Source organism: Antennarius striatus, chromosome 2 (genome assembly GCF_040054535.1).
Source record: "Antennarius striatus isolate MH-2024 chromosome 2, ASM4005453v1, whole genome shotgun sequence".
In the NCBI taxonomy this organism is placed as follows: domain Eukaryota; kingdom Metazoa; phylum Chordata; class Actinopteri; order Lophiiformes; family Antennariidae; genus Antennarius; species Antennarius striatus.
In genome coordinates, this window is record NC_090777.1 from 10,969,641 (window position 1) to 10,995,882 (window position 26,242).

Here is a 26,242-nt window from a genome sequence, read left to right on the forward strand (position 1 = left end):
TGTTGGAACACTGGGCTAACAGCTGTTTCTTTGTTAGCCTTGATTGTGGGTTTTGAAGCATCCATTGGTCCTACATCCACCACATATATCGCCTGTCTCTCTCTCTCTCTCTCTCTCTCTCTCTCTCTCTCTCTCTCTCTCTCTCTCTCTCTCTATATATATATATATATATATATATATATATATATATATATATATATATATATATATATATATATATATATATATATATATATATGGGAACCTGTGGAAATTCCACAATACACAATAAAGCAATAATGTCAGACTTCATACCAAACATACGAAAAGAATAACATGCTACCTTGTTCTATGGAGCTAACAATGCTCCGTGGAGGGCTCCAGCTAAACAATAGCCAACTGATGATAGCCAAGCTTTTACTGCAACACAATATGAGACACAGTGATGTCATGTATGCTACCGAATATTCCTTCTAGATTACTTTACTACCTGAACAGTGATTTCAAAATTTTATTACAACAATAAAAGTTTGTGATGAAGTAAATTTTCAGAGTTGGAAACATCCTGTGGCAAGCGTTGGACACCAGAAACCCAAACCAGAAAGACGTCCATTAAGATGCCGATGCCATCCTGACTCTGTTGAGTCTATAATCTGGTGGAAAGATTTTTCAAAATCATCCATACATATTAAGATCAAAGAAGGGATTCAGACATAGAGCTTGTATTTGTTCAGAATGTTTGTTATTTGGAAAACAGCTGCTCCAGAGGATTCACTTTTTCCTGTTCCATTGGGTGAATCAAGTCAAAAAAAGAATGAATTAGCTGTTGGTCTATCTCTGATAGAAATTGAAAGCAAATATAATGTGAGTGAAATATCTACACAAGAGGATTTAATGATAAGTGTAAAAAATATCAAGAACCACTTTAATGCTTTACTGGCTTTGGCAGAGTGCATTTCTGTTTTTTAATTCAAGATATTTATGTTTAGCTATGTTTTGGTTTCTCTCTGAATTTTTCCAATAAATATGTGACACAAGGGAAAGAAATGTTTGCGATTCTGGTGAGTTAACATTAGGGAGGAGGCAAAGGACAGAATGGAGAGGCTGCACACTGCAGACAGATGAGACAATGGGCTGACACCATTCAACAGCCCTGATTAATGTCAAGCTGTTACACAACACCAAACCCCCTCTCCTTTTGTCTCCCTTTCTTGTTTCAATTCTTGCTGCCCTGCATGCCTTTATCTCCTTCTTACTCAATTCAACAGACCCAGCAAAAATTATTCTATGCACAAGTGAAAACAACACACATGGAAAATTACTAAAAATATGTAATGACAGACTGTTACTACAACCGGATCGTTTGATCTAATTTCATTCAATGGTCACTGAATTTAATTAGTTAATATTCAATGCAACAGAACTTTCTTATACACATTTTCTGTCTTTGGATAAAAGTGTGAGAGAAAAATAACAATGCCTGCAATAAATCTCTTTCCCTTCTCTTCACGCTGTATTCCAGCCTGCCACACACAAACTGCCTCTCCCTCTGCTCCCTTGTGACCTTTGCCCTGCTGGGATTTATCATGTGTGGTGAAGAGGAAACCAAAATCACAGCTTGAAAATAATCTGTAGGTGTTTGGAAACACTCCACCGCCTCTCACCACAATAAACAGATAGGACATGACTTCTGTAACAGTTTTAATGTAACTGCTGCTCTGTGTTCTACACCCAGCTTTTGCATTTCATAGATACTTCAGGGCTTGACCCCAGATGACATGAATAAATTAATTAGTCACACCCACATTATTTAGAATGTACACAGTCTATATAATATATACTGTAGCAGAGTTCATCATCACAGAGATAAACGGTATACACTTACATACAGATGAGCATTTCAATCACTATGTCCTCACATGGAAGACATATTAGATGGTGCCTGTATGTAGGGGGCTGCAAGCGCACATGCTCCCTTCTCATGCATGTTGGATTAGTCCCGCAACTACTGAGACAGTCTAGTTTGAAACTCTTTTACCCATTCTTACATTTGCAATATAATTTACCCACTGCCCTGCATGTCCTGATTATACAATACAGGACCCTAATTCAGCAGACTAAGGACAGTGTCCACCACATCTCCCTCTGCTTATTGAGAGAGGGACGTACTGTATGATTTTTTGTACATTCCAGAAAACCATTGGGCACATGGAGAGAATATAAGGCCAACTATGGTTCCTAATGTGACACAGCAGGGGCCCTAAAAATGTGCAACCAGGATATCACATTCTCCAAAAGTCTGCACTGGTTTGATTGATGGCAAACAACTTGCCACACAAGGTTGATAAAGACTTCTCCATCTAGCTAACCCTGTGGCATCAAGGGTTTGGGCCAGAATTTAAGTCCCAAATGTGTGCCTCCTCTACTTTGCAGTTCATATGTGGTCACACATGATAACATTTGTGGGGCAGTTGAAAGTTCAAGTCGAAGTGATCTGATGATCCAGCAGGTCCTGGTCCATCTGCCCTTGCCAGGCCAAGGAGGCAAAAAATGTAGGGTTCATGTGACTATGATGACCTATTGTGTTAAGAGTTGCACGCACAGCCTCTGGAAGACTTACCTGCAGAAAACAGTTATCTGACAGTCCCTTAGTATGATTCTCTCTTTCAGTGAGGACAAGGCCCCCAAAGGACAATGGGGAGAATGAAAGCAGGTAAGTGAAACTTCATTGCACATCATCCCAGTGCTTAGCATATTCACAGTGGGATGCCAAAACAGACAGTCACTCAGCTTCACTTTCCAGCTCACAGCACTTGGTAAGCCGAAGACCCTGCTTTGCTGCATGACTATTTACTCTCTTTTTAGACTTCTTTTCCTTGGACTGTCCCCGAGCATGCACTGTAACATCCCTCACACACTGTTATCAGCAGTTTAAATGGGACATTAATCCATTTACAACACATTTGTGGAGCCATATTTTTTTTTTATTTTTTTTTATTTTATATACTCATCAGATCCCTGAAGGGAAACTAACAAAACCCACTCTAGTGAGTAGTTCAAACGCATGCATACATATTAGTCAGTATAGGCCCCTATAGCTTATGCGCACACACACACAAGGTGGCCTCTAGGCATGTAATGGGAGGTAGAGAGGCGGGGCAGCTCCTTCATGGTGCGCCCCTCATGAGCCAATTGTGAAGGGGACGGGGCGTTGCTCAAGGGTGCCGTGGCAGTGCTCTGGAGGTGAGCTGACACCTTCCACTGTCAATTCACACTCTGGGTGGCTGGGCTGGAGCGGGAATCAAACCACCAACCTTGGATCATAGGACGACCCACTCTACCGCTGAGACACTGCCCCCCCATAAGCAGAATAAGTGTCAGCATACCATGAGGAGTAAGAGAACAGCCACAAATTTAACTAGAACCAAGGCAATCACAGACTGCAACATCCCGCGACACCCCTGAATTCAAAATACTACCCTGACTTACTTGCATGGGTCAAAAATAACTTACTGTCATTGATCAAAGCATTAGCTTTGATCTATGGTCTCAATCACACTGCCCCTTCCTTCGTCTTTCTATCTTATCCGGTTCCAGAGTGTACAAAAGTTGAAATTTGAGCAGATATGTGGAGGACAAACAAATGGATGAACAAACACATGAATACTGACAATCACAATGCACCACCACTGTGCAGCAGGATTTAATTACAATACATCAGCGCTTTGAAGCGGGATGTAATAATAATTACATCCCGCGAAGAGGTGCTGTATTGTAATTGTCAGTTCGTCCGTCCATCCACCAAATATCTTCACAACCGTTGCAGATAGAAAGAGGAAACAAAAAGCACATTACTCGGGCGGAAAAGGGGATGAAAATGAGATGATGACCTTGATCTTGAGAAAACTAGGTCAAGGTCAAATTTTAATTTTTGTACACTCAGTAACTGAATTAGATAGAAGGATGAAACAAAATGTGTTATATTCAGGGAGGCAAGGTGATGAAAGTTAGATCACAACTTTGACCTAGAAAAACTAGGTCAAGGTCACATTTTCACTTTAATGCGGTTTTAGGTACACGTCTCTGAAACCTCTGAAATAGAATGCACCAGTTACGGCCAGGGTAAAATTTTGAGTTCAAGGGTGTTGCGGGAAGTTACAGTCTCTGACTGCCCATTGCTTTTATCTTATCTTTATGTCCGTTGTAATACCATGTCTTGATTTCTAAACATGAAAATCTGTGAATTAATTGAGGCCCACTGTGGTTTAAATTAAGTATGTGTGTGTGCCTGATCAGCTGATGTGTTGTATGAAATAAAATGAAAATACTGATTATCTGCCAGCCTGTGATAAATCCTTCTATATAAGGAAAATGTAGCTAGCTGGCTAGAGACATAGTCTCAATGTGACAGAGAACATTAACGTCATATAAAACTGCCAGTAATGGTGCTCCAGCGCAGCAACACAACCCAAACTGAATCCTCAGATGACCGGAGCCCCAGCGCTGGAAATGACACTCAACTGCTGTTACACTATAAAGATCATGTATAAAGGATGAGGGTTTCCTTTTTTTAATGCAGAGCAAGCAGAGTTGTCCAGCAGGGTAAGATTTCATTTCCTGGAGCATTTCTTGTGGCATTTTTGTTTTTTGATTCATTTTCACTGAACTATGAAATCATACATTTCCACTCCTTACGGGCAGTTTCCTACCACTAAAATTTCTGTTTTTATGACCAGACGTTCTGCACTTGTTCCCCATGACTGGAAACTGGCAGCAGGTTTTAAAGAAATGTGCCATCCTGGGTTAAATTTAGTGATCCTTAACGTACCAGTTTTCTTCGTCTCAGGTTTATCATGATTTTCTCCCACTCTCAGCCATGTGAGCTGCAAAGGAGCTGTACGGACAACAAAAATATCAGATAGAGCACACAGTATATGACTTCAGCTATGCTTTCAACTTATATTAAGACGTTTTGTAAAATACTTTTAAAATTTCTTTTATTATAGGATCAAAGTAACTGATGATGTGCCAACAGTCTCCGTTGTTTGCCCATCAGTCTGTTAATTGATCATTTGTTTGAAGTTATTTTAAATGAATAGGTTTCATTTAGGCCCTGGGATGAAGAGGAGTTTTATTGTTGTTAATACTGACTATAATGTTTAATCGAGAGATAAAAATTATAATGGCTCCTGCAGCTGTATTGTGCCTTGAATTTACCAACTACATGATGGGGAACATGTATTGAAGGCAACAACCCAGGAGTCGGTGAACGCAGCCTGACTTTCCCGTTCCCAATTAAGCACCTGCATCAAATCGTCTAACTATAACCATAAAGACACTGACTCTATCTGGCCTATCTGCCACTCTCTCTCTGTCTCGCTTTCTCTTACCCTGTCCTCATCTTCATTTTATTTCTTTTCCAACCAACCAGTCAAAGCAGATGGCCACCCAAAAGAGTCTGGGTCCTGCCCAGAGTTTCTTCCTCAGCGAGGAAGTTTTTCCCCGCCACTACTGTTGCTTATGCTTGCTCTGGAGGGTTCAGTTGGGTTTTCCATCTGTGCTTTGAAATTTAAGCACTATATAAATAAAACTGAATTGATTGATTGATTTATATAATGTTGCAGTATTACACAAGCAAATACATGACTTCAGGTTCTCTCCCACTGAGATCGAACTGAATTCTCTTGATACATCTTTATTACTGCAAAGAAAGAGTGAGATTTGAAGAAATACAGATAACTCTCATGTTCACATGCAAACTGCATGAGTCACGTCATGCATACATAAGACATGACATACACATAATGTGATTCGTGCCTTAAGGGTGGTTTGATTTGAATTGTTATGGCTGACAAATATTTTATGATAATCAGATAATATCAATAATAAAATCAGTTGCAGGCCATGCATTTCACACCTAGGCCTTCAGTGATATTCTACTTAGTCAAACTTGTATAAAAACATCCCATAATACTATAAGCGGCTTCCACCACTGCCACCAATGTAGCGTTCAGGACTGAGGCTTTTATAACTTCTCTCAGATAGGACAAAAACCATCGTTTCTGAAGAAGCTTCAGCTCTACTCCTTTCATTGTCACTCGCACAGAAGAACCCGCAGCCACACCTTTTGTAGACGTCACACAACTACGTCTCAGTACAAAACCGACTGAAACGACCATCATTTATGACACCACAAAAAAACAAAATACAGAAATACATTAAAACACTGCTATATGTTGCATCGCCTCTATCATGTATGAAACGAGCTATTTTACAGCATTATATTTTAAACATGAAAAATTAAATTAAAAAAATGCTTGTACTTACCAAAACAGCTGTTCAAACCACTTATTTCAACACAAAATCCATTCTCCTTTCTGTCCTCAAGAACACTTTGATACTTGGTTGTACAGTTTATCCGTGCATTTTAATTCCAGCAACAATTCTAGCAAAAAACTGGAACCAAGGCAGTCAGAGACTGCAACATCCCACGACTTTGGTCAGGGTACCTGTAATGGGAATTTCACCTGTGTGGATTTGAAGAGAATAGAGGCCTGTTCTCAGGCAACTCTGCTCAGTTAAGTTGTTTTGGTACATTCCCATGTGCAAGGTCACCTGATATAGATGTTTCCCTGCACTGCCTTCACCGGTGCAGCGAGATCCTCCCCACGTCTTTCTCAGACAGTGTGGTGCGTTTTTTATTCCGGTGTATAAAAGTAGAGGGTTTCCGGCGCCATGTTGGAGTCAGCTGCGTATGAATGCCCAGCACGGTTGATGCTACTCTACCTGGATCGTTGGGCTCTCCGATTCGTGTGTCAAGGTAAGAGACTGAGCACATTTGGAATGGTTTAGCTCAACCAAAGAATTTGTGGGTACTGTCCTATGCTCTGTGGGGAATGAACGACACATTTGTTCTAGCATCATAGGGGGTCCTGGGACTCAAAGTACATTACTATGCTCTGTGGGGAATTAAACTACAGGCTTACTCCAGCGGTTCTTCGTGGAGGATGTAGCTACCAGTTTATTCTAGCATCATACTTGTATATTATCTACTAGCTTTGATCACAGATCAAAGCTAGTGCATAAGTAGATCAAAGCACCAGCTTTGATCTACTCACACTAGCCCTCTCCCTCGTCTTTCTATCTTATCCGGTTCCTGAGTATACAAAGTTGAAATATGACCTTGACCTCATTTTCTCAAGGTCAGGGCCATCCTCTCATTTTCATCCCCTCTGTCGCCTGAGTAATCTGCTTTTTGTCTCATCCTTCTCTGCAACGGTTGCAAAGATATGTGGTGGACATACTAACAGATGAATGAATGAACGGACGAACACACGAACACTGACATTTACAATACATCACAACTTTGAAGCAGGATGTGATGAGCTCGTTCAGGGATCGGACGACCTAGTCTCACAAGAGCTTCTCTTCAAATGTGCGTATGCATAACACACATAATGCATAGCACTGCCTTCTCAGAGTAATTATCCAATCACAGGACATGTACATGTCAGGACAATGTGGGCTAACTAGTAGTTCCTAGAAGGCCCATTTCCCAATGTCATGAGTTAACCTTGGCTGATCTGATTGGCTATCGATCTGTCTATTAACTATACGTGCCCATGTTCTCGTGTTCTCACATTGCAGGGACCCCTGCATTCTAGATTCTGAAGGTCCTGGGCAGATTTCATTTAACCTGGCAACACAAGCTAGCTGAACCTAAAAATAGAACACTGACTCAGTGTTGGCCCATGTCATATTATATCCCAATGTATATATGTATATATTTTTACATATCTTTAAATTAATTTATTTGAGGAAAATGCATTAAAACATTACTAAGCATAAATATTATCATGAGTTATGCCTATGTCAGGCCAGCAGATAAAGCCTTGCTGGCCCTGATGGCCTACCACTGAATAAAACTAATACTGAATACAGGTTTGTAAAGATTCAGCTTATTAACAATGGTGGTGTCGGTTTCACAACATAACATGTCAGCCTATGTCTTAGTTTAAGTTGTTCATATTCTTATTACATCATAAGCAATCCCATATGTTGACATGCAAGTTGAAAAGGAGCTAGAGATGATGATAGCTCAACCACAGTATTTAGTTTGTTCAGTTAAATGGAAATCATTTCACTAACAATGGCCTCTCACTGCCTCTCACAGCTCCTTACAGCAACACGCTTAGATCACTTTCGTCTCGTGAACACTGGGCTGATTCACTCGTGGCTGGTGCAATATTGCCCCAAATTGAATCACTTTCAACCCATTCATTTTTATTTTGCAACCATTCAAGTAATTTGTCAGGCAAGAGAAATAAATATTCTCTGCTTCTGGTATTTCTAAAAAGTGGATTTTCTGCTTTTTTCAGTTGTAAATTGTATCTCTCTGCTGAAGAAAACACATTATTAAATACTAGTATATACTTGATGAAATAAAAGAAATAGCTGATACTGCAGAATAAATACACAAATAAATCATATTACATACACACTTGTACATTATAACTTGTTCAAGACTTATTTGGTCTAGTCTTGTATTCTCCAGATTGATCTTGGATTATGTTGTCTTTGTGCGGCTGTACCTTTCTGAGGATATATCATTTTCCTTTTAGTCTTATCCCACAAACTGTTTTGAGTTTTGTCTCTCAAAGTAACAGGTGCAAATGTCTATAAGCTCAAAAGAGAGTGAAGGATGATTCAATTCAGGAAGTATTTCATAAAGTACTGTTTTCTCTGGCATGTCTTTCTGGAAAATTCTGGAAAAATAACCTACCTGAAATAAAACGCTCAGATATGTTTTTATCTCCATGTTTGAAACACGTCAGGCCAAGTCAGTTTTTCTATGTTGTAAATCTTTTTTTTTTTCTTTCCCCATTTCCCTTTCCCATTCTTAAGATTTCAACTTTTTGCATGATTAGATTTTAGGAAAACATCAACAAGAAATTCTGAGAGTAATGGTATGTATGAAAGCAAGAAACATAAGGGGGAAAAAATGACAGAAACACGCCACAAAGCAGACAACAGCATGCCACACAGCAACATAATACAGTACTCATTTATGAAGCTTTTTTTTTTCTTTTTAGAAAACACAACTGAGCAGTGGTGGGTCCCTGGCATCATGGCTTCATAGGGAGATTATTCGCAAGGACATTATTGTTAGTCTGCGTTATGCAACTTGCTTTTAATTTTTCAACAAGAAGGCTACAAAAGCTGTGAGCTAAAAGAGGAAATGACTGTCGAAACTCTGAATGTGAGCAATTAGCTCCCTAACAGAATAAATCTTTGATATGAGGTGGAGGCGAGGGACTTGTTTGTTAGATTTGATGCAGACTCATTCATATTATGTTTTAAATTTGTGGTAAGATAATTTTGACTTAGAAGAGAATATAGAAAGTGAAGACAGATTAAATTAAGCAGGGCTGCTGAGGTCCCCCTCGACAGCGCTGCTAACTCCCTGACCTACCTTGAGTAAATGTTTGGCTAAGTGTCCCTGGTTGCTGTATTTGTTGCACGCCAGTGTGCAGAGGAGGCCTGAGAGGGGGAAGAAGCACTGATGTCATGAAGGAATCGTACACTGGGACAGAGGTCTTCAGAGCAGAGGTCTTCAGCTCCCCTGCTGAGGTCCAACTATTAGATACCTTCAAATACAGATTTCAACAAAAAAACATCATTTGAGCTCACATGCTTGACTAATCTTTAACAGCATTTGTCTGTTTACAGAATAAACTTGCATTGTGGATGAATCACCATAAAAGGAAAACTTAACAACATGCTCTTCTAGCCTGATTTGAGTTTAACAATCACTTGGGAAGTTTTCAGTAATTTTATATCAGGGAGAGAAAACACACGAGGTTTCAGGAAAAAGGTGCAGCCAGCAGATCGCAGATATGCAATGTGAATGTTTAGCAACATTACAAAATTCAGGTACGTATACTTGCAAGTAAAAAGATAGGAACTGCAAGTGTACAGTAAAAATCAGCCTATTAACAGACGAGATGATACATGTGTGTGATCGCTTACATGACGTTGCTTCAACCACTCACCAAATTTTAGCTGAAATTGTCTAATATATATAGCCATCACCATATAGTTCCCCAGAGACACACTTGTTTATGCTTTATATATCAATTTATTTACCTATTTATCCAGTCAGTTGTACACTTACTGTACACATGTTTTTAGTTTTTGATGCACATTTCAGTTTGCATCAAAAACTAATGATTATTGTTAGTCTGTAAATTTTGCAAGTATTAAAAGGGCAGAAAATGAAATGGAAGTTGATGGAAGTTTCATTTTTGGACTGTCAGTGTAGCATCATTCTCCGAAACAACAGGTGTGGAAAATTTAGTTAAGAACAAAAACATCCATCCATCCATCCATCCATCCATCCATCCATCCATCCTTCCATCCATCCATTTCCTTGTTGACAATTGCAATTATCTACAGCCACTTATCCACCTCACAGGTCACTGGTCTGCTGCAGCCTATCCTAGCAGGCTACAGGCATAAAACTGGGTACACCCTGGATAAGATGCCAGCACATTGCAGTGAGAACAAAAGCAATCAAACACAAGATAATTTGACAGTGCTTCATCTGCGGGACCACAATGATCCCAATGTGACCTAAAAAGATATTATTTACACTCTTCGTTGGGCTTTATTTATTTTTCATCATAGCCTGTAAACTAAAAGCATCCGCGTACACCCCATGTGACAAAGGTGGGTGAACCATCCAGCTTAAGTCTGTGGTTTGCAAAGACTGGGAGCTTTCTGTTATGTTGGGGTCTGTCCACTTCTGTGGCAGCTTCCTCCTCTCCACTTGTCCAAGAGAATGCTTAATGCTGTTGGTCGTCAGGCTCAACAAATATTACGACATCTTAGAAACTCCATCTGAATTTTCTTATTTCTTAGTTGGATGAACTGTTCCTTTACGGCTCTAGTGAATAATTAGTTAGTAATCCATTCCATCTGTCTGAAGAAGTTAGCAACCTCAAAGAAACCCCATCAGTCTGAGTTTTAATGAAAGGTTAATGTTGCATGATGGTCTATGTGCTGCTCCAGATGCTCTTCCACCCCAGCAGGAGACACTGACTGACTGTAATTTGGGGGTATAAAAATAGAGGATATTTAATCTTGGTTAGAATTCCGACATTGCTCAGGGGCTCACCACAGATTTGTACATCGACCTCTTAAAAATCAAGAGCATGAAGTCCAGTGTGTGGTCACACAAGTCTTAAAGTGCTATATAGAGACCATTAACACTGTTCTTCTGTTAGCAAATCACTTTACCTGCCCTGTCCTGGAGTGGATTATAGGCCAAGACTCTAATCCAATCAGACAAGAGGAATCCCAGGAAGTGCTTTTACACCTTTCTTTCATGCATATTATCTTTCCAGATTTATGTTATCTATTAAACCAAACTAAACAATTCAAACTACTCCCCATTTCCCAATGTCATGATTTAACCTTGGTTTCTTCTGCTGAAGGGATCCTGTGGTTCTGCAAAATTGAATAATGGCGGAAAATGTTTTATAAATGTTTATTACTGGAAACCTTTGAGTGGTCAAGCAGATGTGAAATTAATTGAATAAAAAATGTATTACTGAATAATCCACACGTAAAAAGCATAGTTTGCATTTCAGGAAATGATTATTGATGTCATGGTTGTATGCTAAATATGGAGAGGGATGATCTTAGTTCAGCATAACAAATTTATGGATGGCAAAGTTAAAAAGTTAAATGAAACACTGTCACAGTAATTACACCAGTCTCAACTGGGGAGCTGTCTGGCCTTGTCAAAGTACTGCTAAAAAACACCCTGATACCCTGACATCACATCACATTACAGTACTTGAAATGAAATTAAAAAACAAAAAAAAATTCACATCATTATCAGAATTTGTCTCACATACCCTTATTTTACGGTCACAATCTGAATGTATGAATCAGCATACGACGGGTCAGCTGGCATCTTGTCAACCTCTGACACTATAATCTACAATCTTCATGGTTGTGAGACATAGTATGAGTTTCTAGTTGCAGAAACACTGCCAAAAGAATTTAGAGATGCACAAGACATTGTTGTGCATGGCTGTTTTCCATTATACTGGGGGAAATGGAGGCAGAGCAATATAGCTTGTTGCTACAATAGGAAGGTACTTCGGTCAAACCCCGTGTTGCCTCAGCCTGAAGAGCAGACGGACTGTCTCCACACTATTGTTACCACAGCAAACGATACAAGCTATGAATGCTGCATCATTATTTCATTAATTGTGATGAATTCTGAGACTTGTTATGAATCATATGGTTGTGTTTTAGATCTGGTGTCAGATAGAGGTTGTAGCCAAAAAGAATTATGAACAAGGCATAGGGTCAATTTCAGTTCTTGTGACTTCACGTAATTACTGCACATCAACACCCAGAAATTGCGTACACCCCTTTCAGAGCACGGTTGACTGCACAATGGTGATGGCAACATTACAAGGATAGGAAGGACAACACTGATTGGCTTTCCTTTCTCAGAAACCAAAAGGTCAGGAAAGCTTCATCCCCTCTGTGGCGCACCTCTGTGCTCAGTGCTCAGCTGCTGACCTTTTGCTTTCACAGCGCTGTACCATGTGACCAAATCCCACATCACTGATATGAGAAGAGCACAATTATTTTTCCATATAGGTTCTTATTTGTTAGTCTGACACAATTTTCTCAAAGTAACTGGTATGGTTTCTATTCCTCCATCTACCAAAACAAATCAGTTTGGTGATACTGTTTCCTTCTTATCCTGTGGAAATAGTTCAGGTGTGAATGTGTTTATTTTGTAGTAGACCGTTTTGCCTGCCTGTTATTTGTCTGACATTGTTGCAACTACCACCATAAACACACACACACACACACACACACACACACACACACACACACACACACACACACACACACACACACACACACACACACACACACACACACACACACACACACACACACACACACACACACACACACACACACACACAGCTTTGCTCACAGCAATAAGCCTGTCTATGGGAGTTCTTCTCGGTACAGTATGCAGTCTGTGGCTTTTATCAGAGGTGTCCCACCTGGAGGGAGTCTTGGAGCACAAACACAGGTTCAGACAGATTTAGAGCTCTTTCTGCTCCGCAGGAACGAATGAGTAGTGTTTGTGTTGTGCGGTGTTTGAATAGTGCTCTTTTTGGAGTGGTAAGTGGCTCCTGGAGTGTGAGGCTGCATAATGATGCTGTTGGATAAAAGTTTTGGATCTGTAGAATGTCAACACGAAATTTACAAAAATTGCAGGAGGAACACTAATTTGTGTTTATTCATAAATTCAACAGAAAGCTGGTTCAAATCTATGAGCCAGTCATATACCTTATATATAAATTATAAAAAAGCATTTTCTCTATCAATTGTAAAAACCATCTCTTCCAAATATGGTCTGGTCAAGTGAGAGAAATGACAAAATAAATGAAAGATTTTCTTAAAAGACAGATTTTAAAAAAAAAAAACTTTTTGAGTCTTAGTCTTTCTGTATTTTTCAATTCTTGATTAAGTTAATAATAATTTCTTAGTTATCAGTTAACATTTCAAATTATGTAAATTCAACGTCATGACAGAAGGCACATATACTATGTACTGTGTATATATATATATATATATATATATATATATATATATATATATATATATATATAGCTGATAGCAGAATGACTCAGAACCCACAGCATTTTAGATTTATAGGAAAATATATAATTAACCAGCATTTTGTAATAACAACAAAAAGAACAGTTTATGTGGTTAAATACAAGAAGTCTTAAAAATATTTTTCGCAAATACAAAAGAAATATGAATATGAATGAGAACTGCAGTCTCATCTCCTTAATGACAAGCATCTTTAGTGCTTTATGGAGACATGTTAGCTGTTGCAACCTGTTGTAGACATAAATGCATATCAAGACATGAGCTTCTGGCAATGTTCCTGAGGAATCTGAGCTCTGGACAAAGATCCTTCATTCTGGGATATTCTTGGGCTTATGTACTGCAGCCACGTCCTTCAAATCCCATCACAGATGTTCTATGTGATTCAAGTCAGATGAACACAATGGCCTCTAGAATGATCCAGGACTTCTGGAGCCAAGCCTCGGAGTTTGAGGTTTCTTAGGATTATTGTCCTTTTGGAATTTCTAATGACATCAAAGCTTCTTCTCTGAGTTTCTAATTCTTGATGGAATCCCTCTTACCCTCAGGATGATTTAAAAATAAACATAAGTTTGTCCACTAAAATTCACAATATCTGTTCATGTCCACAATATTCTCATTTTAAGCATCCAGTTACTGAGCTCATACATGTTATCAGTTCAAACAACAGCAGTGCTGGTATGTAGCAGGAGTAGGCCAAGAAAACAAATCCATACACATATTTCAGTACACATACCCCAGCAACTCACAAGATGTGATTTGCTGGGGGTCCGTTGAAGTACATTGTTGAGTTGTGGTGCAGTCTAGATACGTAGCACGTTGACCAGTGATGCTTTTAATATCAAGAAGAACAGATGAACGGTAATCTGTGCAGAAGCGGCGGTTTGGATTTAGCCAAAACAAGTAACCTCAATCATGACAATGAGGTCTTGCCAAGATGTCTGTCCCTGATCAAAAACAACATGTATATCAGTCAAAGTGTGATTCTTGCAGAAAACAAAGTGTGGGAAACCCAGGCCGAACGGTATGTTGCTCTGTAAGCCCTAAACTGTGGAGCACTTAAAGTGAACCCACAGAAACCACACAGTACAAAGAGTCTTGTTTTTAACATATGGAACATGTTTTTACAGTGGTTGTAACTTCCATCCATCCATCCATTTTCTGTCACCACTTTATCCGCTGTCGCGGGTTGCGTGGAGCTGGAGCCTATCCCAGCTGTCTTAGGGCGTGAGGCGAGGGAAACTCCGGGAGCGACACCAGTGCACCGCGGCCGGTCCCAAATTGTCCGTAGGAATGAGTGTGTGTGTGTGTGTGTGTGCATCGTTGTCTGTCTTTGTGTGTGACTCCGGGGCGCACTAGCATCGTGCCCGGAGTGTCCCCCGCCTCACGTCCTATGCCAGCTGGGATAGGCTCCGGCTGCCCATGACCCGCTGGGGCGGATATAGTGGAGGAAAATGAATGAATTAACCTGAAGTGCATGTTTTTGGAGTTGGGAGGAAGCCGGAGAACCCAGAGAGAACCCACGCAGACATGGAGAGAACATGCAAGCACCGCACAGAGTGGGATACAAACCCGAAGCCACATTGCTGTGGGCGAAAGGGCTACCCACTCCACCACTGTGCCTGGTTGTAACTTATTAATCAAAATAAATAAATGTGAATGTCAGCTTAGGCACAAACTGCACATGTAGAGTTTTGCACTGTATTATTTATGTTCCAGCAAAATACAAAACTGGTTCTTAGAGTGTGTCTGAAGAAAGATGCAACCAGCAACACAACAGGCCAAACAAACATCCCATTCTGAACAGGCACGTTTAGAGCAGCACTCCTCTGGCATTAGTCAATGTTAAGCTGTAACTCAATCTTGTTTACATCCCGTGACGCGGTGATGTACAGTCAAACCTCGGTTTTCCAACGCTTCTGTTCTCGACCAAATCGGTTTTCGACCAGAAAATCTGAAAATTTTACGTCTCTGAACTCGACCAAAATTCGGCTTTCGACCAAACCGAAAGAAGCCGAGCGCACCTGAACGCGACTCACTCGGGAGCCGAGCGAACTCGAATGCCCAGGATGCTTCTTCCGTAGCGCATTCGTGTTCAAAGTTCGATAGGATATCTTTTATTAAAATAAAACACAGTGTCTATTTCTACCCTTTTTTATTTATGGTAAACAGTATACAGTGCAGTTTATGGTGTAAAATAGTTAAAAAAAAACTTAGAAAAAGTTGTTTTTTAGACTTGGAACAGATTAAAATTATTTACATTAATTATAATGGGAAAAATAGTTTCGGATTTCGAACAACTCACTTTTCGAACAGCCTTCTGGAACGGATTATGTTCGAAAATCGAGGGTTGATTGTATTTCAATTGTTAGTGTGTGTGTTTGAGCTTCCATCTGTCCACCAAATATCTTCACAACCGTTGCAGATAGACAGATGAAAAGAAAATCACATTAATCGGGCGGCAAAGGGGATGAACTTGAGATGATGACCTTGACCGTGAGAGAACTAAGTCAAGGTCAAATTTCAACTTTTTTACATTATTTTGCGCATATCCCTGGAACTGGATAAGATAGAAAGACGAAACAAAAGGCGTTATATTCAGGGAGGCAAGGGTATGAAAATTACAACATAACCTTGACTGTGGAAAAACTAGGTCAAGGTCAAATTTTCACTCTTATACCTTTTTAGGTACACATCTCTGAAACCCGATGAGATATAATCACATAACAAAAAACAACATTTTCAAGAAGCCAGAGGCACAAAAATGTGATGATGACCTTCACCTTTGGAAAACTAGGTCAATGTCATACTTAATAGTACAATTTAGAATTCATTTCTGTGACCATTATGAAAGTAGGTCAGGGTAAAATTTTGAAATCAAGCTTGTCGCGGGATGTTGCAGTCTCTGATTGCCTTGTTTTTATATGCAGCTGTCAATTTGTTGTTTTTTGTAGTGTTGTCCAGTCATGCTGCTGCTGTTATTATGTACTTCATTTTGGTGGAGCCATCACTCTCTCAATTGCGGGTCAAGTGAATGTGGTGCATTCTTTTAAGCCTGCCAATTCTTTTTGGGGTTTTTTAGAAAAAGTAGAACCTTGGAAGACTTTTCTTTTCTTTGAGCCCATTGAGCAACTTGACAGCAATGCTAACGAATCATGGAATAGTGTGGTTTTCTGAATAAAGTTGTGTTTTCAGTTAAGAAAAATCAAATATCCCTTTTCAATCACAAAAAGGAAATTGATTCAACATAATCCACTATTGAAAACTCACATTAACGTTATCTTTCTTCTTTTATTAAGACCCTTTGCTTTCAGAATATAAATTAAATTGATAATCAAGTTTTCTAATGAACTGTTGGTTGCTTGTTGTATATTATTTTTAAAGGCAGGGAATATAATGTGACACTTCACATTAAATATTAAAGAGTTGTAACTGAGACACTCATTGTTTCAGGCTCCTTATTTTTTCATAGTTAATATTTGTGCTTAAATTACTGCTGATTCTGCAGCGCACTAGCGTCGCAACCAGAGTTTTCTCTGTATTCTGCTGCGTTAGGCTAGAGCAACCCTGCGACCCACGACAGCAAAGAAAAGGGTACTGAAGATGAATAAATTAATGAAAATAACTGCTGATAAAAATGCGTACTCTTTTACAAATTCTTCCACATCACACTGTATCACACTGTGATACAGAAGCTCAGGCTAATATGTTTGGTGTGATGGCTGTGACCTTCACACACAAAGAGTGTGTCAAGGTAGGTTAGAAAAAAACCCTGTAGAATATAATTACAATCTTTTAGCCTTTACATCGATTGCCGCACAGACAATGGAAGAGAAAATCATAACAAAAGAGAGTAGAGAAGCAAGACAGTGATATAACAGCAAACAGTCAGGCAGGCACAAAGATAAATTACACAGTGAGAATGGAGTGATTGACAAGAAGTCCGTGGATGTTTTTATCAAATGATTGAGAGAAGCTGTGTCCTCCTTTTGATAACAGTTCAGCAGTGTAGAGAGAGAGAGAGGGAGACAGACATGTCACAAATAAACTGCAATAAAATAATAAATTGAACAGTTTCAATTGATACTTTGAGCTTTTCCAGTTGTATTCACAGAAATCAAAACAGAGAGCCTCAACGTGACCCCTACGATATACAGTAATGAAATAAGTTACAATTCTATGATACGATGATACAATACAATACGATACATTAAGATACATTACAATACAATTGGATACAATATATATTACAAGAATATTATAATATATAATACATACAGTATATGATATGATGATGATGTAGTGCAATGATACGGTATGGTACAGTAAAATGATATAGTGGAATATGATAAGATTTGTCTCCAGAGGGATATTTGTCTTGGATTCAAATTCTGCACTCCACAGTTGCCAAGGTTGCAACTCCACTGTTGAAAAAGAACAAATCGGATACGAAGAAGACAGAAGCCTTTGCACCACATCACAACATAAATTTTGCATAACTCTTGCTACACATAAATCACCTTAAAATGAATGAGATATATCTGACCTTTTAATTTATTGCTTGTAATAATCACAATTTGTGCTCTTTATACTTGAAATAAAATATATTTAAGTCTTTGTTTTAATAAATATCTCGAAATAACGTTGGGGGAATTTTATTTGTCAGTGAGCAAATTTTATATCTGGCTGTAAATGAACTTCAGTTCTCTGAACAAAGCCATGATAAACACTTGAGCAACATCGCAGCAGGTAAAACAGCACAGCGTGTTTGATAACAAAGTTAACATCATTAATGATTTCAGTAAAAAGGACTTAAAATAAACATGATCAACACAAAGCTTCAGTCACCCTCCTAGAACATTTTTTTTACTCAGGACAATTCGTGGTGACTTGTCCTTTCAGTGACATCTATCACAGCCTGTAGCGCTGTCAGAAGTCTCTCTTTGCTGGATGTGTTGATACCGTCTCCCACCCTGACTAGGCAGGCGTGAAGTGTGGATATTCAGTGACTATATCACATGTGACAGAACTGCAATGAAGGGGCATTGCAAGTCAAGCTGTGTATAGAGGGGCGAGTATGTGTTTGATGATTGTATGAAAGACTGTGTAGGAGAAACTGTGGAGACATGGAGGAAGAGGGTAGATTATTGCCCAGGGGGAGTGAGGAACGTGAAGAAAACTGCCGCCGTCTAGATTGTAGTTTGCTCAAATATACTACAGTACAACACATTTCATAGGATGTGAATGAGAGGAAATAAGACAACATGGGTGACAGTTGGGGAGAGTGTCATAGACATGTGGGTTGTGGGTAGATGAGGCTCAAGAAGGTAAGAGAGAAAAGTGTTGCAATTACATCAAGTATAATAGCACCAGAAGTCTGAGAAAGGAGGCACAACCAGTTTTAATGTTATATAAACAGTGTCTGGCTTCCTGCCAGGTTGATGTGAAGTTGTGGTTAGAACCTTTGATGTCACAAATACAGCCAAGCCTCGAAGCACAACCAAAAAGAGACATAGCGACAGGAACCATGACGAACACAGATGATACATTTACCTGATTCTGACAGTGAGGGTCCACATTCAGAATTTCAAGGCCTCACCCCCATGTGATGGATTGCTCAGGTACCGGTACATACATTCTACTCTGATTCTAGAGAAAATCATCAGTAATAAAATTTTGGCAAAATATACATTTTTGAGTAGTATAACAGAAGGTAGGAGAATTATGCTTTGAGCTAAATACTAGCACATCAATCACTTTTTGACTAGCATCAGAGAGAATGATTAATGATGGCTTATTTGGACACACAGTCCCAGACAGTCTAAATGGCAGTAAAGCTTTAACTCTAAAAATGACCTGGGCTAATTGTGCAGCATTGGTGTCCGTTTTCCATTCCCTTGTCCTTAGATAATGTGTGTGCACCCCGAGCGCTAATATCTAGTAGCACTGACAAAATATGAACTCAGACATCTAAGAACAGAGGGTTAAATCAAACAAGAAAAACAAGAAGACGTTGTCTTTACTCTCCTGGATCATTTTCAAACGATACTGAGATTCTCTGGAGTAAACTCAGAAACAACTCCATTTCAAGCTCAACCCAGTTGAAACCAAACCAGGCAAACCACAGCAAGAAACTTTGGTCTCCTCTAGTCTGTAATGTTAAAAAGGGAAGAAAAGGTTGTTGATTATTTGTTAAGTTGGACGCATTTGTGTTTGTACAAGTTCAAAAACATTCAATCTAATTTCTTTCTTTTCTAGAAAATTAAAGACAAAGCAATCTATTTCCATGTATTTAGCAGGTCTGAAGATCATTGACATCATCAGTCACTCCTAATTTTGCTGTACTTTATGGATTTTTGGGACAGATATCATTGGGGCATGGTCTCCAGAGGATGTATCATGATTCAACTTGCAATAAATTTAAACTCAAACCACCATGAGGACAAAGTTTAAAATTTTGAAAACAACATGATAAGTAGTCCAATCGGCTTCAACTGCATCTGATTCTACATTTGGTGCTCTACTGCAAATATTAGCAAGCTGGCCTTCTAAACACTGATAATTAGAAACTCACAAAGTGGATGTTAATGCAGTTGGAAAATCTCATATTATCTCAGATATAAGTTTGTCAGGCTAATTTGACTTCAAGAATCCAGGTTTGTTTAAATAAGCTTGCATTTAGTTTCTATATGTTTTGGGGTCTGTTTCTTTAGAGACTGCATGAAAGCAGAGAGGAGCAGAGCTGTTGAGCCGGACGTCAGGACCAGATGAGCCTTGAATATTTAAACTGGCTGCTCTTTGACTCTGTCTGAGACCAAAATCGTCAAATTCGTCAAATGTATGCATTCATCACCAACAGATTACAAAAAAATAAATTGTTGCTTTTATGCCAGTTCCAAAACAAAGTTTTTTTTAACTAGTGTGGTCACAATCCACAGGGACCTAACTTGAGAAGCAGATTGTGGCCAGTTCAAGACAAGTATGGATTGTAGACGGATGATAGTTCATCTCCTGGGCCCTGTCAATGTACTCTTGAGCAAGGCACCAAACCCCTAACTGCTCTCAGGGTCACTCCACCATCTCCCCCTGCATTAGCATGTCTATGCTCGTCCTTCAGGCATGGATGTGTGTGAAAAATATACTGGAGTGAAGAAAAGAATTTCCTCAACTAATGCAACTAACGAAGTACTTCTTACTCTAATAACTGAAATCACATTTCTTTTGTTACCTTCATTTTGTCTTTCAGAGAAACTGTCTTGACTATTAGCAGACAGACAGATGCTGTTCTCTGGTTAAAGTGTTCTCTAACAAGACAGCTTTATATTTACAAGCATTCTTCTGCTTTGCTGCATCTCTTATGATTTATGTTACGATTTGTACATATAAGATTGTACATATGGCTGTCTGACAGCCATATGTATTGATTGCGTAATTATACTACATTCGGTTTGCTTTTTGCTTTTGGTCTGTCAATTTTTTGTCGCAACACGGTCGAGAGTTTCTTAATAAAGTGATTCCTCTGTCATGTGTCATCTTATTTAATGGTGGTCAAATTTAAAAATGTCCGAAGATACTGCAACTCATTTGGATCTCATCTGGCTCTGCTTGGAGTGAGAGGAGATCTTTTTATATCACACATGTCTAACTAATGAAAATCTAAAACTGGATCCAGAGGTAGAACTCTGTGGCCCCTTTACAAATGTTGTTTTTATACCTTCTAGATCAGGTTCTAAAAACCCTTTCTGGCAGAGACTCAAGAGCTAATATAAAAAAGCCCTTAACAGCTGATCAAGAGAGATAAAGAAGATTAACATTACTGGCCTCATGTGGGGAAACTGATGAGTCACAGAGGCAAAAGGATTGTTTTGTAGTGTGAACTTTTCTTCACTGGATTTACAAGCTGATGTGTGTCAGGTTCTGTTGATTCTACACAATCCATCTTATCTGGTTGGTCTGGTTACTGACCAACTCCGATTAGCCAAACATTCAGATTATCTCTGAAACAGGATTTAGCCAACTGACTGGGATTAGAGGTTGAGAGGAGGGCCTGCCTACTCCTGTTTGCCTTTGTGTGACTACACTTACACACCATGACCCATGGTTGTCTATAGACTGGAAAATTCCAAACATGCTACATAGATCATGAGGAGGAAAACAATTATAGTATGTGTGTTATTTTTTCAGCGACCTATTTCCAGCATAGGAAATATAGATTGAATCCGGGGTGACACTGAGTAATCAGACAGCCTTGCAGTCTATTGATTTTAGTCGTATTCCTGCATCCAAAGTCCAGAAACACATTGATCTAACACCAATCTGTCTTAACAGGTCAAATGTGTTTCTGTGTGTATCTGTTTAATCATCTGTATTTGTGTGTGTGTGTGTGTGTGTGTGTGTGTGTGTGTGTGTGTGTGTGTGTGTGTGTGTGTGTGTGTGTGTGTGTGTGTGTGTGTGTGTGTGTGTGTGTGTGTGTGTGTGTTTGCTGGTCCTAAATTGGGCTAATGGAGCAGCATGTCAAGAGGGAGTCTTGACCTCCTTCCTTGTGTGGAAGGAGGTCAAGATAGAGAGACAGACAGACAGACAGACAGACAGACAGACAGACAGACAGACAGACAGACAGACAGACAGACAGACAGACAGACAGACAGACAGACAGACAGACAGACAGACAGACAGACAGACAGACAGACAGATAGATCTACAGGTAGGTATCGAGACGGGCAGGGTCATTTTGATTGACAGCTGCTGGCCCCATGTGGTACATGTGGGTACTACAATGCATCGATAAATTACAGCTGTTGTCCTATCGATAGTGTGACTTTGTTAACTAAGCAGATTAACACGGTCCTAGCAGCAGGGTTCAACTCCAGTCATAGTCTCGTCAGGTTGACATGATTATATCCTAACTCTGCTGAATATAAGAACTCTACCTACATCCTGAATCCGCGATAATATTTACAGAAATAGACAAAATACATAGTTGCAACAGCCATTGCGGAGTTTGGTCCCATGGTGTAATGGTTAGCACTCTGGACTTTGAATCCAGCGATCCGAGTTCAAATCTCGGTGGGACCTCGTACTTTTAGTAATGTGTAAAAGCTCAGATAAGTATCATTGCACGGTTCGTCGTTGATGTTACACGAATGTCAGAGTAATAGCGATGATCCTAATGCAGCTGAGGACAATTATTTTAGGTTACCGGCTCTTTTAAAACTTTAATATGTAGAATGCTAGACATTAATGAACGTTCTGAAAATCAACATTTCCCCAACATTAATTTAGTGTTTCTGGTTTTTACAAAAATGTCTGTGACGAGATGCGTCTGTACTGGGTTCCGCTGACAAGTGGGTCGCACTGGGTAGAATCCATGTGCTGACTACATAAATACTGCCCTCTTGTGACGCATACAGATACTACATCTCAGCAAAAGTCAGAAAACCACCATGTTTGTCATTTTACATGTCCTCTGAATAATAGGTAGCTTAGATTAGCCACTGTACACCAACTAGTTCCACACATCTTTTATACTGAAATGATATAGCAAAGTGAAAGTTTTTATGTGGTTTTGTAAAACACGCCAACTAGATCAACAAAGGTCCCCTGGTGTAATGGTTAGTACCTTGGACTTTGAAACCAACGGTCTGAGGTCAGCTCTTGGTGGGACCTATGGCTTTCCATGATCCTACAGTTTTTCTAAATTTAATAAAATTGAAATCATCACTCGAATGGAAATTGGCTGATGTATTATTCATTTTGAAAATTTGTCCTTTTATATGTTTTATAATGTGAACTTGTTGCTACTGGCTGTGGGGAGGGTGGTGCCCGCCGGAAATCCAGCACCATCTCCTTGGTTTTGGAGATGTTTAGCTGAAGCTCATTTTGCTGACACCACCCCACAAAGTCTGTCAGCACTCTCCTGTACTCCCTCTCGTCGCCCTCCCTGATACATGCCACGATTGCAGTGTCATCAGAGAACTTCTGCATGTGGCACGTATCCGAGTTGTGATGGAAGTCCGTTGTGTAGAGGGTGAAGAGAAGGGGGGAGAGTACCGTTCCCTGCGGGGCCCCTATGCTGCTGGTCACCACTGATGACAGACAGTTCCCCATATCGACATACTGGGGTCTGTCTGTTAGATAGTCCGTAATCCAGCTCACGAGATAGGGGTCCACAGCCATGGATGACAGTTTCTCCTGCAGGAGCTGGGGCTGGATGGTGTTGAAGGCGCTCGAGAAGTCAACAAACAGCACCCTTACCACACAGCTCCCGACATCGAAGTAGGAGAGGGCCCGGTGGAGGAGGTACAGGACAGCGTCGTCAGCCCCAACTTGTGGCCGGTAGGCAAACTGGAGAGGGTCCATCGCACCCTGCACCTGGGGACGCACAAGCTACAGGACCAGTCGCTCTAGGGTCTTCATCACGTGTGAGGTGAGAGCGACTGGTCGATAGTCATTGAGCTCTGTGGGGTGTCTCTGCTTGGGTACAGGGACGATGCACGATGTGTTCCATAAGGACGGGACCCTCCCCAGCTGGAGACTGAGGTCGAAGACCTGGTGTAGGGGTTCACAGCAATCTGAATGAAATACGGGAAAGGTAAGTCAACGCGATTGAGTTCTGTATATTGAACTGGCTATTGAGTGCCGTCCCTATTTTCCCTATTCTGCATCCCCTAACCTGCAGTAAGGATAATGCAGGGGTTTTACATCCTGTGTGGTTTGGTGTTTATCTGTCCAGCTGTGTTGGATGTAGTCCTGTTGGATAGGTGTGGGTCTCACACAGGACATTACATTCTTACCATATGTCAACTGGAAATATCAAAGGTGCAAAGATTAAGGAATTTTATTAAGAAATAAAACTCTAAATACCACAGTTTTATGTTCACATACATTTATTTCCCCACATGAACCTGTTAAAAATACATAAACAGTAATATGCTTCAATTCAAAATATCAAAGACGTTTATTGGAATGTTTCTTGAATGTCTTAACAAACATGTCAATGAACGTATTTTATATGTAGAATAGCAATGGCAAAAAAATTAGTTGAAAACAAACGTTGTTACTTTTACATTTGGTGGATAAGTGAACCCTGCTGCACCCACACTTCAAAATGTATATTCCCAATTTGTTTTACATGGGTTTTATCCAACATAATTTATATCTGATAAAAGCTCACTTTTAAACATAAGATTTGCAAAATACTTCAGTGGGAACTGAAAAGGTGTCTGTATCATAGCCTGCAGGCCAGTGTGTATACAGCACTGTGTTTGCACAATAGAAAAACATTAAAATACTTTGTGTCTCTGGGATGTATTAGTGAAATAATTTGTGCATTTGGATAAAAGCATAGTGTAACAATAATATTAACCTTTACATATAATGAATCAGTCCATATTAACAACCAAAACAGTAATCACAAGGAATATTACCAATCCACAGTGACTATGAGAATGAAAACATTCTAAGTATCTGGTTCAAGTGGAATTAATCAGAGACAGGAAAAACATTTATCCCACCACTTGTACCAAAGTAGAAGAGACAACGTCACTTGTTTGTATTTGTGTTGTGTGGATGCCACAGTGGGTAACGCCAAGGCCTCATACCCAGACAGTCCTGCAGCATGTTCTCCCTGCGTCTGAGTGGGTTCCCTCCAGTTTCTCTGGCTTCTTCACGCCATCAAAAAACATGCAGTACAGGTGAACCAATGACTCTTTATTGACAAACAATGTGAACATGAGCGACACCGGTTATTTATTTACCCATGGCTGCTGTCCCCATGACCCTACACAACATAAGTTGTATGTATTATACGTGTGGTATTTGTTGGCAAATGCCCCCTATCACCATGCTTCTAATGCAGTGAGATTTAGTAGGGCTCAAACTCGTGCAGTGCTCCACAGATCCATTCCAAACACACCAGTCATTATCCTGTTCTCAAAGCTCCACTTCCATTTTGAATCAGGTTATTTGCACCCCATCACGTTCTATACACACCTCAGTTCCAGGAAGTGCATCCATTCAAATTGAATTTTGAAGTTCTTGTCTTTTGCACATACTCTACATTCACTGCTCAGTTAACTTTCATTTGAAACACTCACCTGAAATCTCTCTGCCAATATATGAGACAGTGCATGTGTGTGTGTGTGTGTGTGTGTGTGTGTGTGTGTGTGTGTGTGTGTGTGTGTGTGTGTGTGTGTGTCGTCCGTGCTGTCTCTCATCAGATGTCCACAGGCCCCATTGTGTTTAGCGCGTCCACTTCCCAGGTGCTGCTGTTTTTCTGCGGGCCATTTGCGTTCTGCTGGGGGCTATCTTCCTTCTGTCCAGAGGGTGCAACTGCAGGCTGCTCCAGGCTGACTGTAGCGCGACTGGTTTCCGTAATGGAGGAGCTGTGGTAGTTGAAGTGGTTGCTGGTGATAGGTGTATCACCCCAGCCGGTCTTATCCCAGGCAGACTTCCACTGAACCCACTTCCTCTTCAGCGCTGTTTGGGCCTGGATGTCAGAAAAGGTATTCATTTTCATGCTAAATGAACTTGTGGTGTGACTCAT

The 26,242-nt window shown here is 40.0% G+C and overlaps 1 protein-coding gene and 1 non-coding gene across 2 annotated transcripts in view; one reads left to right on the forward strand and one right to left on the reverse strand.

Annotated features, from left to right (window-relative positions):
- The first annotated feature begins 22,701 nt into the window (after nt 1-22,701).
- trnaq-uug (transfer RNA glutamine (anticodon UUG)) lies at nt 22,702-22,773 on the forward strand. The gene has a single exon. It is a non-coding gene; the product is annotated as a tRNA-Gln (tRNA).
- A 1,794-nt stretch (nt 22,774-24,567) lies between these two features.
- The window catches only part of calcrl2 (calcitonin receptor-like 2), a 36,404-nt gene continuing 34,729 nt past the window's right edge, over nt 24,568-26,242 (reverse strand). Inside the window, exon 13 of the mRNA XM_068331528.1 lies at nt 24,568-26,185. Coding sequence (XP_068187629.1) covers nt 25,913-26,185 — 273 coding nt within the window. The 3' untranslated portion in view covers nt 24,568-25,912. The remainder of the gene's footprint in view (nt 26,186-26,242) is intronic.